The 18,235-nt window shown below is 45.4% G+C and overlaps 1 protein-coding gene across 6 annotated transcripts in view; it reads right to left on the bottom strand.

Annotated features, from left to right (window-relative positions):
* pik3cg (phosphatidylinositol-4,5-bisphosphate 3-kinase, catalytic subunit gamma) overlaps nucleotides 1-11,901 on the bottom strand; it is a 111,943-nt gene extending 100,042 nt beyond the window's left edge. For 2 of the 6 annotated variants that reach the window (XR_010015836.1, XR_010015837.1), the window contains exons 1-2: nucleotides 7,202-7,362; nucleotides 2,770-2,813 (exon numbers count right to left, since the gene is read on the bottom strand). Coding sequence is in view for 2 of the 6 variants with exons in the window: in XM_063030927.1 (XP_062886997.1) it covers nucleotides 2,770-2,799 (30 nt within the window). In the remaining 4 variants the exon portion in view is untranslated. Of the gene's footprint in view, nucleotides 1-2,769; nucleotides 2,814-3,047; nucleotides 3,091-7,201; nucleotides 7,363-11,762 lie in introns of those variants that run through there. The other 4 variants (XM_063030930.1, XM_063030929.1, XM_063030927.1 and 1 more) reach the window with 3 other exon arrangements.
* Nucleotides 11,902-18,235: the final 6,334 nt, after the last annotated feature.

The following is an 18,235-nucleotide window of genomic DNA, read 5'->3' as shown; positions in this document are numbered from 1 at the left end:
TGGATTACCAGCATCTGCAGAATCTCTTGTGTTTAAAATTGGTTTATTATTCTCACATATAATGAGGCAGAATGGAAAATTTTGTTTTGCATGCCACACATACAGATGAAATAATTATGGTGCATTGAGGTAGGACAAGGGGAAACAACAACAGCTCGCAGAATGAGCAGTTACAGAGAAGGTGCACTGCAGGCAGGCAGTAAGGTACAAGGTCACAAGGTAGATTGTGAGTTCCATCTTATCATACTAGGGTCCATTTAATAGTCCTGTAACAGTGAGTTAGAAGCTGTTGAGCCTGGTGACGTACATGCTTTCAGACTTTTGTATCTACTGCCCGAATGTCCTGGGTGGGTGATTATGCTGGCTGCTTTACTGAGGTAGTGAGGAGGAGAGACAGGGCCCACGGAGGTAAGGCTGGGTCTCTGTGTTGTGAGGAGCTGTATCCACAACTTCCCGCAGTTTCTTCTGGTCACGTGCAGAGCGGTTGGCATAACAAGCTGTGATGCATCCTGATAGGATGCTTTCTGTGGGGAGATAGCTGATGGGCACATTGACCCCTAGAGAAGAGATAGATGGTAGGATCTTGGGAATGTGGATAGGACTGTGCATGTTCTGGGTGGGGGTGGGGGGGCAAGAAAGCAATGGGATTCCTCTAGGTACTCTGGATTCCTGCCACATCCCAAACATGTGCAGTATGTAGATTAATGTCCACTGTAAATTAGCCCCAGTCTGTAGGTGAGTATTGATGGGAATGTGGAGAGAATACAAATGGACTCAATGAAGGATAGGTGTAAATGGACAGCTGATAGTCAATGTAGGTTCAAAGGGCCTTCTCTGCACTGTACCTTACCGTAGGATTCATGTTGACATATGTTTGACTTTATGGAATCACTGAGTCTACCTCCAAGCTTTCTGAATCGTTGACAGGTCCATAGTCTAAGTTAGCACTCTAGTGCAATACCGAGTTATTGCTACATGGGAGAAGCTGCTATCTCTCTGATGTGTTACTACACTGAGAGCTTGTCTACACCCTCAGTGGGAATAAACGATTCCATGGCATTACTGGCCGCCATTTACTGGATGTTATCTCATCGCATCTGTGGTACCCAGCGAGATTTCCAGTGACCCACACAAGTTCCCTTCAACTCTGGACCCTTCCAAGCGTTACACCCCCACTATTAACGGTATGAGTGAGCTACTTCAAAACAATAAACTAATTCAAAGGAGGACACAGGAGTCTGGGGATACGGGTCTACTTTGTCGTTACTTTCAGCAAGACATGCACGTATCATGTGGTAACATGATGACGTATGTACTTAACGTATTTTTACATATAAACCCGTAATGAATTATTTAACCAACCAAGAATACTTAATCAACCAATATTACTCACATATTAATTACCCAACAGTGAAAATTTGGACAGAGTCATAGAGTTCTACAACAGAGAAACATGCCTATCACATGCATGCCGAGTTTTCTGCCCACTACACCCATGTATCCTCCTCTGCCTTCCTTGTTTAAATATTTGTCTAAATGCCTCTTAAAATGAACCCACCCCCTTCTCTGGCAGCGAACTTCAGATATCAACCACTCCCTTTGCAAAGAACGCAGTACTCCGACCCCTATAAAACTCAATCCACTCATCTTAAACATATGCCCTTTTGTTTTTGATACCCCTACTAGGGGAAAATTATTCCATTTACCCTGTCCACGCCTCTCATGATCTTTTACACCTCTATCATCACCACACAGCCTCCGTAACTCCAGGGAAAACAAGCCTAGCCTATCCAATCTCTACTTGGCAACATCCCAGTGAACTGCACTTTCTCCAACATACCGGCACTCTGAAGTGACCAGAATGGCAACAGTGATCCAGGTATCTCCCCTTCATCGTGCCCTAATCATATGAGAAAAGTTAACGAGGAATTTGTTTTGTTTCCATTCACTGAGACGAATCTTAATGTCTCCCGTGTGGGGTACTCGACCCGCTCCCCCCCTCCCCGGGGTACTCGGCCCGCTCCCCCCCCCGTGTGGGGTACTCGACCCGCTCCCTCCCCCCCCAGGGTACTCGGCCCGCTCCCCCCTCCCGTGTGGGGTACTCGACCCGCTCCCTCCCCCCCCCGGGGTACTCGGCCCGCTCCCCCCCCGTGTGGGGTACTTGACCCGCTCCCCGCCCCCCGTGTGTGGGGTACTCGGCCCGCTCCCCCCCCCCGTGTGGGGTACTCGACCTGCTCCCTCCCCCCCCCGGGGTACTTGACCCGCTCCCTCCCCCAGTGAGGACTCAGCCAAGAAGTTCCTGCATTTTTATTTCTTTACTGATTGAGGTATCCCGCAGAATCGGCCCTTCTCACCCTGCGAGCCACACTGCCCTGCAATCCCCCAATTTAATCCTAGCCAGATAACAAAACAATATACAGTGAGAAATTAACCTACCCACTGGTAGGTCTTTGTACTGAGGGAGGAAACCGTAGCTGCCAGAGGAAACCCGCGTGGTCACAGGGAGAACCTACAAACTCCTTACATCCAACGTTGAGAATTGAACCCAGGTCACTGGTACGGTAAAGCGTTGTGCTAACCACTACACAACCGTGTTGCAGATCCTTTCTGTGCAAACACATTCCTGTGCTCCGTGTGTCATTACACGATTTCATTTGACTAAACTGATTTGTAGTTTATTCACTGTGCTCCCTGTCTTGATCTTCAGAGCACTGCGTGATGTTTGTATACTTTTAATAACCTTTAGTACCATTTTCACCAGGTACTTACCTGCTTCTTACACCAGCAGCTAGCTAACATGCCATTAAATCTCCCTGCAATAAAAATGGAAAATCTATCACCAGACAGGTAGCTTCTGTGAAAAATTAGGATTTAACATTTCAGTTCACTGACCACAGTGCAGGGCAGGGAAAATGTTCCAATCTTGAAGGGAACTGGAGTATTCTACATAATAATTAATTGCTTGCATCCACATTACTGATCACCTAAAGTGCTATTTGGGGTTATATACCCTTTCTAATCTATGTTCATTAAAATAAAAGTCTTACTTCTCTCAAAAGTCCTCCTGAGGAGTGCCACACCCAGATTTGCTCTTCATTTGGCAGCCACAGGTTCCTTTCAGAAGCAAAATGCAGCCAGGATATAATCTGAAAGGAGGTAGTGTGATTTGTGACCTTCTCCCAAACTGCTGGAGAGCTTGTTTCCAGTGGCCGCAGAGTCAGTGTACATACTTTAATGTGGCTGATTTGCAGTCTCAATAGTGGTGCTGTTTCTATGCACTACACACATTGCCGCAAATAGAGAAACACACCTTATTTCCTTTTGTTTTCTCATGTTGATAGAGTATGAAAATTTCTCATTACACACTTCCTCTGCCTCCCCACCCACTGTTTGCTCTTTATGAGATGCAGCTGATGAGAGTTTCAGGCCCTTTGTCCTGAGACCTCTTTATAATGTTAGACACCAGGCTGTGTTTGTGAATGCTCCTGTTAAGTACCTTGGCAAAGTTTTGCCTTGCTAAAAGCTTTCCAGAAATAGAAGTGGTCCTTAGTGTCGGTAATGTCTGTTCCCCCTTGTGCTATTGCTTCAGTCACAGATCTCCACCACCAGGAAGCAGTTCAACCAATAATCGCTAACCAGCTGAACAAACCTTTCCTTTGGTTGGACTAAATGCAAATTCTCCATTCCAATCTTGACAGATCTCCAAAACAAAACAATCAGTAATGCAAATAAGATGTGTTTTGTTTTCTCGACATGGAAAGGACATGTGTCCTTTCTCTCGATGCACACACATCCCTTTGACAGTCCACTGTTTCCAAACACTGACAACACTCACAGCCGGAAAGCCCAGCACGTATACAATCATAGCAAGGTGCAGCAGTGTCTTTACTTTCTGGAGAGGTTAAGGGGGTTTGGCCTGAATGGTGCAGCATGGTCCAGTACAGCAACTGCAATGCAACAAGCTAAAGAGAGTAGCTGGCTCAGCTCAATACATCACAGACATATCCCTTCCCATCACTGGTTCCATGCACGAGGTGCTTCCCCAAGAAATCTTCGTCCATCATCAGAGATCCCCACCACCCGGACCATACCATCTTCTCACAGCTACCACTGAGAGGGAGGTACAGAAGCCTAAAGTCCCACACCAACTTCCCATCAACCATTCAATTGTTGAACCAAATGGCAAATGTTAATCACCTCACTTCAGCAAACACTATGATGATATTGATCAATTTGCACTAAAATTGACTTTTTTGTTCAAAATGTGTTCTTTCTTGTAAAAAGTGTGAAAGACTTGTTTTCCTTGTGAACAATGATGCAATGTGCCTGAGATACTGTGGCAGGTAAGTTTTGTTTTGCAGCTGTGCTTGTGCATATGACAGTAAACTTGAGTTTGACCTCACTGTTTAGATATCCAAAATCATGTGGGGGAACTGCGGAAGTACAAATCCAACTCTAACAGCACCACACACAACTCTCCTCTATATCCATGAGAACCATTTCCTTTTTGCTTGAATGCTTGCTGGAAAACCTCCAATGTTAAACAATATATTGGATTTCCAGCTTATTGGATCTGACAGTCAGACCTGTCAAAGCCAGGTTGATCTGGTCACTGGAATGAGTACCTTCCAATACTGAGGATATTGCCTGGTGCTCGACATCTTGTGAAATGTAGGCATTATTGTCAGATTGGAACCAGGGGACTCCCACAGACAGCAGTGTGATGACAATCAGATATCTGCTCAACTGATAATTAGTTTAGCAAGGACTCCGTGCCAAGTGACAGGGAAGAACTCAGCATTTCTTTGAGACTGGTGAGGGCAGGCGGGGCATCTGTTTAACATTTCACCTGAAAGGTAACATTCCCCACTGGGACCAAGACACAAAAGCTGAATTAGAAGCCACAATTATCTGCCTGATAAGGCTCAGATGCCTTCTTAGGATTAAGAACTTCTACGGACGTGCTGTGGAGAGCATTCTGACAGGCTGCGTCACTGTCTGCTACGAGGGACAGCTACTGCACAGGACCGAGAGAAGCTACATAAAGTTGTAAAATTAGACAGCTCCATCCTGGGTACTTGCCTCCGCAGTATCCAAGATATCTTCAAGGAGCGGTGCCTCAGAAAGGCCACATCCATTATGAAGGACTCACATCACCCAGGACATGCCCTTTTCTCACTGTTACCATCAGGTAGCAGGTACAGAGGCCTGAAGGCACACACTCAGCGATTCAGGAACAGCTTCTTCCCCTCTGCCATCCCATTCCTAAATGGACTTTGAATCTATACTTCAGTAAGGCCTTTGACAAGGTCCCGCATGGGAGGTTAGTTAGGAAAATTCAGTCGCTAGGTATACATGGAGAGGTGGTAAATTGGATTAGACATTGGCTCGATGGAAGAAGCCAGAGAGTGGTGGTAGAGAATTGCTTCTCAGACTGGAGGCCTGTGACTAGTGGTGTGCCACAGGGATCAGTGCTGGGTCCATTGTTATTTGTCATCTATATCAATGATCTGGATGATAATGTGGTAAATTGGATCAGCAAATTTGCTGATGATACAAAGATTGGAGGTGTAGTAGACAGTGAGGAAGGTTTTCAGAGCCTGCAGAGGGATTTGAACCAGCTGGAAAAATGGGCTGAAAAATGGCAGATGGAGTTTAATACTGACAAGTGTGAGGTATTGCACTTTGGAAGGACAAACCAAGGTAGAACATACAGGGTTAATGGTAAGGCACTGAGGAGTGCAGTAGAATAGAGGGATCTGGGAATACAGATACAAAATTCCCTAAAAGTGGCGTCACAGGTAGATAGGGTCGTAAAGAGAGCTTTTGGTACATTGGCCTTTATAAATCAAAGTATTGAGTATAAGAGTTGGAATGTTATGATGAGGTTGTATAAGGCATTGGTGAGGCCGAATCTGGAGTATTGTGTTCAGTTTTGGTCACCAAATTACAGGAAGGATATAGATAAGGTTGAAAGAGTGCAGAGAAGGTTTACAAGGATGTTGCCGGGACTTGAGAAACTCAGTTACAGAGAAAAGTTGAATAGGCTAGGACTTTATTCCCTGGAGCGTAGAAGAATGAGGGGAGATTTGATAGAGGTATATAAAATTATGATGGGTATAGATAGAGTGAATGCAAGCAGGCTTTTTCCACTGAGGCAAGGGGAGAAAAAAACCAGAGGGCATGGGTTAAGGGTGATGGGGGAAAAGTTTAAAGGGAACATTAGGGCGTCTTCTTCACACAGAGAGTGGTGGGAGTGTGGAATGAGCTGCCAGATGAAATGGTAAATGCGGGTTCATTTTTAACATTTAAGAAAAACTTGGACAGCTACATGGTGAGAGGTGTATGGAGAGATATGGTCCAGGTGCAGGTCAGTGGGACTCGGCAGAAAAATAGTTCGGCACGGCCAAGAAGGGCCAAAAGGCCTGTTTCTGTGCTGTAATGTTCTATGGTTCTATATTATCGTGTATTTTGTTGTACTGCTGCTGCTAAGTTAACGAATTTCACGACATGCCGGTGGTATTAAGCCTGATTTTGATTCTGGTGCCATGTACTACACGGACTAACTTGCCTCCAGATTCATTCTCCAACCCTCCCTGAAGAACACAGCCCTCGGTGTTCTGAAGTCAGAAATGCTCCCAAGGGGATAAGGACCCAGTGTTTCAAAGGCAGAGGGCAATCAGGAAAAGTTTAAAGGGTGGAGGTGTTCCTGGACCAACCGGAGGGATTTGTTGCAGGCTGTAGTCAGGCTGAAGTTGATTGGGATTGGAAGAAGACCTGCTTCTCCTTGAGCACAGCAGCCTGAAGTGAGTCCGATTCCTGAGTTTAACAGCTCTGCACAGGGAAAGGGGAATATACTGGAGGAGGGGAAGTAATCCTGGGCCTAATTTCTGTGCTCAGCACTGGCCCGGTGCTTAAAACAGTTCCTGGAGCAAAATCTCCTCCTCATCCTCCACCCCCGAAACAAACCCAACAAAACCCTCAAGAACCAGAAGCAATTTGAACTGGCACCTCAGACCTTCTCTATGCGGTCTCTGCCTTTGTACACCGCAGCCACTGAAGGGTGACAGTGTACTCGGTTTCGCCTAAACCACCCCCCCCCCAGACTCTGGGTGAGAGGGGAAGAGCAGCAGAGCCGGCCCTTGTTTCCGGCCCAGCTGCCTCGTCAGGGCCGGAGGAGATAGAGTCATGACCAGCTCACCTGCGTGTTGTCAGCCTGCAGACCCACGGGTACTCCTTCCACCACGCTGGCGCTCAGCTGAACCCAGCCGAGGCATGGTTCCCCCAACCTTTACACATGGCTGGACGGCATTCAAACTCTACGTGCTGACTCGGTGATTCGCATCTAGAAGCAGAGACACAGAGGAAGTACTGTAGCAGGGCTCAGGAAGCGAAAGAAACCACAGTGATTCTCAAGGCGGGACACAACAACTTCACCAACGTATCCTGAGCTGCATTCTGGTCATATTGGTATTGGTTTATTATTGTCACATGTACCGAGATACAGTGGAAAAACTTTGTCTGAAAGCCATCCAGACAGATAATGCCATTTGTAAGTATATCGCAGTATTAAAAAGGAAGCATTGCAGGTACAGAGAATGGGCAGAGAAGGCTGCAAACTGCAAGGACCACAACAAGGTAGTTTGGGAGATTAAGTGGTTCACCTATTAGTGTGAGAGAGGAGATTACAGTGGGAAGCCATCCCTGAGCTAGGTGGTTTCTGTTCTCAAGCTTTTCCACCTTCTGCTGGACAGGAGTCAAGTCAAGTCGTCACTTTTTATTGTCATTTCGACCATGACTGCTGGTACAGTACACAGTAAAAACAAGACAATGTTTTTCAGGACCATGGTGCTACATGAAACGATACAAAAACTACACTGAACTATGTAAAACAACACAAAAACTACACTAGACTACAGACCTACCCAGGACTGCATAAAGTGCACAAAACAGTGCAGGCATTACAAGACAATAGGCACAGTAGAGGGCAGTAGGTTGGTGTCAGTCCAAGCTCTGGGTATTGAGGAGTCTGATGGCTTGGGGGAAGAAACTGTTACATAGTCTGGTCGTGAGAGCCGGAATACTTCGGTGCCTTTTGCCAGATGGCAGGAGGGAGAAGAGTTTGTATGAGAGGTACGTGGGGTCCTTCATAATGCTGTTTGCTTTACGGATGCAGTGTGTGGTGTAAATGTGCGTAATGGTGGGAAGAGAGACCCCGATGATCTTCTCAGCTGACCTCACTATCCGCTGCAGGGTCCTGCGATCCGAGATGCTTGAGGCACAGTTGGAAATTGGCAAGTATGATGTTGTGGGAATAACAGAGACATGGCTTCAAGTGGACAGGGCTTGGGAAATGAATATTCAAGGGTATACGTCCTATCGAAAGGACAGACTGATGGGCAGAGGGGGTGGGGTGGCTCTGTTGGTGAGGAATGATATTCAGTCCCTTGCGAGGGGGGACATAGAATCAGGAGACGTAGAGTCAGTATGGATAGAACTGAGAAATTCTAAGGGTAGAAAGACCCTAATGGGAGTTATCTACAGCCCCCGAACAGTAGTCTGGATGTAGGGTGTAAGTTGAATCAAGAGTTAAGATTGGCCTGTCGCAAAGGTAATGCTACAGTTGTTATGGGGGACTTCAATATGTAGGTAGACTGGAGGAATCAGGTTGGTACTGGACCCCAAGAAAGGGAGTTTGTGGAGTCCCTCCGAGATGGATTCTTAGAACAGCTTGTACTGGAGCCTACCAGAGAGAACACAATTCTAGATTTAGTGTTGTGCAATGAACTGGATTTGATCAGGGACCTCGAGGTAAAGGAGCCATTAGGAGGTAGTGACCATCATATGATAAGTTTTAATCTACAATTTGAGAGGGAGAAGGGAAACACAGAAGTGTCAGTATTACAGTTGAACAAAGGGGACTATGGTGCTATGAGGGAGGAGCTGACCAAAGTTCAATGGAACAATACCCTAGCAGGGATGACAGTGGAACAGCAATGGAAAGTGTTTCTGGGAATAATACGGAAGGTGTAGGATCAGTTCATTCCAAAGAGGAAGAAAGATCCTAAGGGGAGTAAGGGGAGGCCGTGGCTGACAAGGGAAGTAATGAACAGTATAAAAATAAAAGAGAAGAAGTATAACATAGCAAAGATGTGTGGGAAGCCGGAGGATTGGGAAATTTTTAAAGAGCAACAGAAGGTAACTAAAAAGGCAATACGTGGAGAAAAAATGAGGTACGAAGGTAAACTAGCCAAGAATATAAAGGAGGATAGTAAAAGCTTCTTTAGGTATGTGAAAAGGAAAAAAAAAGTTAAGACCAAAATTGGGCCCTTGAAGACAGAAGTGGGTGAATTTATTATGGGGAACAAAGAAATGGCAGACGAGTTGAACAGGTACTTTGGATCTGTCTTCACTAGGGAAGACACAAACAGTCTCCCAGATGTAATAGTGGCCAAAGGACCTAGGGTAATGGATGAATTGAAGGAAATTTATATTAGGCAGGAAATGGTGTTGGATAGGCTGTTGGGTCTGAAGGCTGATAAGTCCCTGGGACCTGATGGTCTGCATCCCAGGGTACTTAAGGAGGTTGCTTTAGAAATCGTGGACGCATTGGTAATCATTTTCCAATGTTCTATAGATTCAGGATAAGTTCCTGTGGATTGGAGGGTGGCTAATGTTGTCCCTCTCTTCAAGAAGGGAAGAAGAGAGAAAACAGGGAATTATAGACCAGTTAGCCTGACATCGGTGGTGGGAAAGATGCTGGAGTCAATTATAAAAGATGAAATTACGACACATCTGGATAGTAGTAACAGGATAGGTCCGAGTCAGCATGGATTTACAAAGGGGAAACCGTGCTTGACTAATCTTGTGGAATTTTTTGAGGATGTAACTATGAAAATGGATATGGGAAAGCCAGTGGATGTAGTGTACCTGGACTTTCAGAAAGCCTTTGATAAAGTCCCACATAGGAGATTAGTGGGCAAAATTAGGGCACATGGTATTGGGGGCAGAGTACTGACATGGATTGAAAATTGGCTGGCTGACAGAAAACAAAGAGTAGCGATTAACGTGTCCCTTTTGGAATGGCAGGCGGTGACCAGTGGGGTACCGCAGGGTTCAGAGCTCGGTCCGGAGCTGTTTACAATATATATTAATGATTTAGATGAGGGAATTAAAAGTAACATTAGCAAATTTGCCGATGACACAAAGCTGGGTGGCAGTGTGAAATGTGAGGGGGATGTTATGAGAATGCAGGGTGACTTGGGACAGGCTGGGTGAGTGGGCAGATGCAGTTTAATGTGGATAAATGTGAGGTTATCCACTTTGGTGGTAAGAACGGGAAGGCAGATTATTATCTAAATGGAGTCAAGTTAGGAAAAGGAGAAGTGCAATGAGATCTAGGTGTTCTTGTACATCAGTCACTGAAAGTAAGCATGCAGGCACAGCAGGCAGTGAAGAAAGCTAATGGCATGCTGGCCTTCATAACAAGGGGAATTGAGGATAAGAGCAAAGAGGTCCTTCTGCAGCTGTACAGGGCCCTGGTGAGACCACACCTGGAGTACTGTGTGGAGTTTTGGTGTCCAAATTTGAGGAAGGACATTCTTGCTATTGAGGGAGTGCAGCGTAGGTTCACAAGGTTAATTCCCGGGATGGCGGGACTGTCATATGTCGAAAGATTAGAGCGACTGGTCTTGTATACTCTGGAATTTAGAAGGCTGAGAGGGGATCTTATTGAAACATATAAGATTATTAAGGGATTGGACATGCTGCAGGCAGGAAGCATGTTCCCGCTGATGGGTGAGTCCAGAACCAGAGGCCACAGTTTAAGGATTGGGGGTAGGCCATTTAGAACAGAGTTGAGGAAAAACTTTTTCACCCAGAGAGTGGTGGATATATGGAATGTTCTGCCCCAGAAGGCTGTGGAGGCCAAGTTTCTGGATGCTTTCAAAAAAGAGGTGGAGAGAGTTCTTAAAGATAGCGGAATCAAAGGTTATGGGGATAAGGCAGGAACAGGATACTGATAGTGGATGATCAGCCATGATCACAGTGAATGGCAGTGCTGGCTCGAAGACCGAATGGCCTACTCCCACACCTATTGTCTATTGTCTATAATTTCTGACCAGGCAGTGATGCAGCTGCTCAGGATGCTCTCAATACAACCTCTGTAGAATGTGGTGAGGATGTGGGGGTGGGAGGTGGACTTTTCTCAGCCTTCACAGAAAGTAGAGACGCTGCTGGGCTTTCTTTGCTATGGAGCTGGTGTTGAGAGACCAGGTGAACACCAAGAAATTTGGTGGGAAGATGGGAGGGGTCTTTAATTATGTTGGACATTTTCCTGAGTCACCAGGAAGTGAAGACGGAGTCCATGCAGTGAAGATTGGTTTGTGTGACAGAGCTGTATCCACAACTTGCGGCTGGGGCACAGCAGTTGCCATTCCAAGTTGTGATGCATCCAGGTAGAGATGGCTTTGATGGTGCATCTGTAAAAATTAGTGAGGGTTATTGGGGACATAACAAAGTTCTCTTAAACTTACAAAGAAGTAGAGCAACTGATGTGTTTTTTTTTTGGCGGTAGTGTCCATGTTGTACCAGGATAGATTGTGAGTGATTTTTATAACTGAGAGTTTGAAGCTTAGCACCACTGATACAGTCAGGGGTCTTGTACTCCGCCCTGCCTCCTGACACCAATGACCAGCTCCTCCATTGAGGGAAAGCTTGGTATCTTGACACAACTTATATTTTTGCCTTTTTCCTACACTTACCTTGTTGTTGCTGAGATCCAGCCCTCTATGGTGGCATCATCTACAAACATGTGATTAGAGTTAGGGCAGAATTTGGCAGAGTCAGCAGCAGAACCAGATATGACTGTTCCTCTTGTTGCTTTGGGAATATAAATCTGCAAAAAGCTGAGAGGTTTGGGTAAGTTTATAAGTAGAAAAATTCACAGGCAGGTTAATAAACTAGATCCAATCACCATTTAGGAGGGTCATTTTATAATTTAAAGTGAATTTTAATTGCCTCCTGGGCTGATTGACTTCAATGATTTATTTTTAAACTACAAGTACTGGAAATCTGTAATAAGAGGAAAGAGCCAACAGGTCAGTCAGCATCTGTGGAGACAGCAGTAGAGCTAATGTTTCAGGTTGGAGATACTATATCAGTCTTGGGCAAAGGACAAAACAAGTTCACATCACCTTGCAACTGCTGAATGCTTCCAGAATTTCCTGCAGTCCACACACTTCCGACAACTCTGTGAATAAAGCTTTGGTTGGCTGCTGAATGTTTCCACAACTTTGTGAATAAAGCTCTGGTTGGTTGCTGATGACAGGGGTCAGTTTTGGGACCACTTCTTTTCACATTAAATGTTAACCATTTGGATGATGGAATTGATGGAATGGGGGGCACAGCCTCAGAGTAGAGGGATGTCCATTTACAGCAGAGACACAAATAAATTTCTTTAGCTAGAGGGTGGTGAATCTGCGGAATTCATTGACATGGGTGGCTGTGGAGGCCAAGTCATTGGGTATATATAAAACAGAGGTTGATAGTTCTTGGTTCATCAGGGTATCAAAGGGTTAGGGGTGAAGGCAAGAGAACGGGGTTGGGAGCGTTGATGGACACACATGACGGACAGGTGGAGTGGACTTGGTGGGCCGAGTACCCTAATTCTGCTCCTAAGTTTTATGGTCTCCAAGGTGTGGCCATGATGGTAATTTAGGGATTGACGTGACGTGTGAGAAGAATACTCATTGCTCCCAGCTGCTTCATGGAGAGGGTTTTTGTCATTGTTGGTGCTGAAAGGAATCACCACACACTTGGAATCTCTCATATCTGTTCTATCGAATCAGCACAAGAGCTGCTTCACCTTGTGACTCAAAGGATGGAAATGGTCACCAGTAACACAAGCAACGGACCAGAAGCTCGACCAGATGGAAGGTGCACCTCACCCGAGAAGGTAAGTAAACTCCTTACCAGCCTGAGGAACACACCAGGAGATGTGTAACGGGACAACATTTGCAATTCACTGGTATGAGATCTGTTGCCAACTATAACGAGTCGATGTCATTGGCTTCCTCAACACATCACAGGGTGGCGTTGTAGCATAGTAGCTAACACAACACTTTACAGTACAAGTGACCTGGGTTCAAATCCTGACACTGCCTGTAAGGAGTATGTACCTTTTCCCCTTGCCCACGTGGGTTTCCTCCGGGTGCTCTGGTTTCCTCCCACAATCCAGACATACCGATTGATGGGTTAATTGATCATTGTAAATGGTCCTATAATTAGGCCCTAGGGTTAAATCGGTGGTTTGCTGTGTGGCATGGCTCGACGGGCTGGAGGGGCCTACTCCATACTGTTTCTCAATGAATAAATAACTTCAATCCTGGCACGCCACTGCTGGAGCTCACGAGGCTCCATACACTACTTGGGTCAGAGATGAGTGAAAGGCCAAAGGCAACCCTCCACCTCCGCCTCCCCCGGTGCTCTGTCCTCTCTCCTCCTGCAAGGGTGGAAGGTTGCGGCTGATGCCATCACGTGGAAGATGAAGACCGTACATTGAACAGCAGGGATTGGCGTGAAATTGCCTCAGGGTAAGGTTGGAAGTTGCAACTGGATGGAGAGGCAAGGACGTAAGTGCACGCTGAAGGTGAAAAAGGTGACCTTACAAGGAAGACATAAAGTGACAGCACAGCAATGGGTGGGGGTGGGTGGAGAAAAGGAGAGAGATAGACTTAGAAAGATATATATATTATATATACATACATATACACACATTATATAGAAGATGGGAAGAGAGAGGAAGGGAGAAGAGGGGGGAAAGGGGAGAAAAGCAGGGGAAATTGGGTTGGGGAGAGCTTGTGATTGCATGGTACACACAGGATGTGGGTGACTCGAGTCATCAGTAATCAGCAGGTTTGGTTCAAGGGTTCCTCCTCACTGTGCACATGTGGTTTAATAAACTCATTATATACCCTATACTGGAGGTGTCTGCCATGGTTTAGGAGGGGATACTTACCTCTATGTTTGAGGGTTCTGGTGTAGGTACCACTCCAGAGACTGGATTCCAGGCTTAAGATTCTATGGCTGGGCTGGGCAAGGCCAAACTGCTGTCCTCCCAGGTTGATGTACAAGAACGTTGGGGGTGGGGAGTTATCCCAAGCAATGCTTTTTCCTCAACCAACATATAAAAATAAATGATCTGATATTTATAATTTTGCTGTAAGTGGAACATACGTAAATTTGATGCTACATTTTCACACTTCCAAGGTACAGTATTTTATTGGTATGTTGAGAAAGGGAAGTTCATCCCATATTTACTTTAAACTCTACACCCCTTCGGGTGAGCTGTTGGATTAAACCTCACTGCATTTTCCAATCTCATTGCTGCCTCCGCAAATGGTTCACACTTCCCCCTCTCTACAGGAACTGGACTTCAAAATAAAAAAAATCATTTCCGATAACAGAAGACTTATATAAATGCAAATTTATTTTTAATTAAAGTACTTTATTTTGAAGGGCGAGGACAGTACAGAATCCATTATCACACTAAGGAATATAAGGCAGTGACTCGTGATTTCTCAGGAATGTATAGTGTTGTTTCAATGGTGTCAAAAATAACATTTCGACTGGTGATGACTCAATTCAGCTATCACCCACATCCTGTGCGCAACACCATGCAATCACAAGCACAGTACAGGCCCTTCAGCCCACGAGATTGTACTGACCTTTTAACCTACTCCATGGTCAATGTGATGCTTCCCTCCCACGTAATTCCCCATTTTTCTTTCACCCCATACTCTGCCTTCAAGTTTGACCTTCAAAGTGACCATCAAGAGAAGTCAAAGCCAAAGTTAAAGCAAAGGAGAGGGCATACAAGGAAGCAAAAATTATTGGGAAGACGGAGGATTGGGAAGTTTTTAAAACCTTACAAAAGAAAACCAAGAAGGTCATTAAAAGGGAAAAGATGAACTATGAAGGGAAGCTAGCAAATAATATCAAAGAGGATACTAAAAGCTTTTTCAAGTATATAAAGAGTAAAAGACAGGTGAGAGTAGATATAGGACCGATAGAAAATGATGCTGGAGAAATTGTAATGGGAGATAAGGAGATGGCAGAGGAACTGAACGAGTATTTTGCATCACTCTTCACTGAGGAAGACATCAGCAGTATACCGGACACTCAAGGGTGGCAGGGAAGAGAAGTGTGCACAGTCACAATTACGACAGAGAAAGTACTCAGGAAGCTGAATAGTCTAAAGGTAGATAAATCTCCTGGACCAGATGGAATACACCCTCGTGTTCTGAAGGAAGTAGCTGTGGAGATTGCGGAGGCATTAGCAATGATCTTTCAAAAGTTGATAGATTCTGGCATGGTTCCGGAGGACTGGAAGATTGCAAATATCACTCCACTATTTAAGAAGAGGCAAGGAAGCAAAAAGGAAATTATAGACCTGTTAGCTTGACATTGGTGGTTGGGAGGTTGTTGGAGTCGATTGTCAAGGATGAGGTTACAGAGTACCTGGAGGCATATGACAAGATAGGCAGAACTCAGCATGGATTCCTTAAAGGAAAATCCTGCCTGACAAACCTATTACAATTTTTTTGAGGAAATTACCAGTAGGCTAGACAAGGGAGATGCAGTGGATGTTGTATATTTGGATTTTCAGAAGGCCTTTGACAAGGTGCCACACATGAGGCTACTTAACAAGATAAGAGCCCATGGAATTACGGGAAAGTTACATACATGGATAGAGCGTTGGCTGATTGGCAGGAAACAGAGAGTGGGAATAAAGGGATCCTATTCTGGTTGGCTGCCGGTTACCAGTGGTGTTTCACAGGGGTCCGTGTTGGGGCCGTTTCTTTTTACATTGTACATCAACAATTTGGATTATGGAATAGATGGCTTTGTGGCTAAGTTTGCTGATGATACGAAGATAGGTGGAGGGGCCGGTAGTGCTGAGGAAACGGAGAGTCTGCAGAGAGACTTGGATAGATTGGAAGAATGGGCAGAGAAGTGGCAAATGAAGTACAATGTTGGAATGTGTATGGTTATGCACTTTGGCAGAAGAAATAAACGGGCAGACTATTATTTAAATGGGGAAAGAATTCAAAGTTCTGAGATGCAACGGGACTTGGGAGTCCTCGTACAGGATACCCTTAAGGTTAACCTCCAGGTTGAGTCGGTAGTGAAGAAGGCAAATGCAATGTTGGCATTCATTTTTAGAGGAATAGAGTATAGGAGCAGGGATGTGATGTTGCGGCTCTATAAGGTGCTGATAAGGCCTCACTTGGAGTACTGTGGGCAGTTTTGGTTTCCTTATTTAAGAAAGGATGTGCTGACGTTGGAGAGGAACAGAGAAGATTCACTAGGAATGATTCCGGGAATGAGAGGGTTAACATATGGGGAACGTTTGTCCGCTCTTGGACTGTATTCCTTGGAGTTTAGAAGAATGAGCGGAGACCTCATAGAAACATTTTGAATGTTGAAAGGCATGGACAGAGTGGATGTGGCAAAGTTGTTTCCCACGATGGGGGAGTCTAGTACGAGAGGGCATGACTTAAGGATTGAAGGGCGCCCATTCAGAACAGAAATGCGAAGAAATTTTTTTAGCCAGAGGCTGGTAAATCTATGGAATTTGTTGCCACAGGCAGCAGTGGAGGCCAAGTCACTGGGTGTATTTAAGGCAGAGATTGATAGCTATCTGAGTAGCCAGGGCATCAAAGGTTATGGTGAGAAGGCGGGGGAGTGGAATTAAATGGGAGAATGGATCAGCTCATAATAAAATGGCAGAGCAGGCTCGACGGGCCGAATGGCCGACTTCTGCTCCTTTGTCTTATGGTCTTATCTCTTTCCCATAATTAGCTCATTTTTAGGCCAGATCTAATGAACCAGTGCAAAGAATACATTTTATTGCTGCTGCTAATTCAGGATGAAATAGAAATTGTTCGCTGTGCTGTCAGGTAGCCCATGTCCCACTCAAGTTGGCTGTAGATTGTTGGCAGTGGTTGCTACATGCCCCAGCCTGTGGAACCAGTGGACATCTGGTATAGAACTGCCCGAGCTGGGAATTAAAATGTATCTTAGAGCAATTTAGGCCACGATCTGTGTTAAGTACAGAACATTAGGGAGGTCAAGTAACGATGGATTATTCTTCCCAAGGCTTTCCTCCACATGATGCAGTGATTACTGGCTTATTGGAGGTCATGTGCTATCGCAGTTAACAGCATGCAACCACTAATCTGGTAGAAAGTATACCAGATGGTCGCAATATGAAAAATGATGCATCAGCCCATGGAGTCTGCACCAGTCATCATCCACCAAGTTACACTGGTCCCATTTTTATTCATTCCACATCCCCATCAACTCCCATGCTATCCAATTTACGCCAGCCAGTCCCCGTGGTTTGGGGAGAAAAGTAGAGTAGCAAGAGACATCCCGTGGAGAGAATATGCAAGCTCTACATAGACAGAACTGGAGGTTAGGATCGGACCTGGGTCACAGGAGCTGTGGGGCAACAATTCTACCTGCCCTGCAATGCATCCCATGGCAGTCCTCCAGCACGCCACTGGTACAGCAAAGCACATTACAACCTCCACTGGGAATCAAACATTAAACCTCAAAGTACGAGATTTTATGTGTGCTGTGGTGATCAGGTAAATACATTTCTAATTAATGGAGGAAGTTCTGTAAAATAGTGACAAATGTTTTGAACTGCAACTCACCCCTCCCCCCCAGACAGGACAGGGGTGGGGTTAAAGGTTACGTAGAAGGTTGACTGATAGTAAAATAAGAATCCAGGCCTTCTTGCCACAAGTCGGTGAAGGACAACAAATATAGGTGCTGGTGGTAGCAAGTCATCTGTGAGCTATCTCCTACACTTAAAACACGCTAAACATTCTGATGAAGCATTTGCACCCCTGTATCACGTAGGTTCTAACCAAAAAATGGAGTGAGTCCTTCTAGTCCCGATTCAACATTTCAAGACCATTCATCAGGACTGATAGAGGGGAGCTGGCCAGAATAGAGATGGCGTAAGTGCTGGATCCAGTTGAGATGGGATGATTGGCAAATGGACAACAAGAAGACTGGATGATGATGATGATGATGATACGACAGGAAGGTGAAGCATGGAAGAAAGGGAGTGAGGGTGGGGGGAGGGGGAGAATAGTGGGGGGAAGGTGGGTGAAGGGACATGCAGAGACTGGGGTAGGGGAAGAGATGGATCAGACCAAAT

This window comes from Mobula hypostoma, chromosome 22 (assembly GCF_963921235.1).
Source record: "Mobula hypostoma chromosome 22, sMobHyp1.1, whole genome shotgun sequence".
Lineage (NCBI taxonomy): Eukaryota > Metazoa > Chordata > Chondrichthyes > Myliobatiformes > Myliobatidae > Mobula > Mobula hypostoma.
Note: the sequence above shows the minus strand (reverse complement) of the source record. Positions and strands in the feature narration are given on the sequence as shown.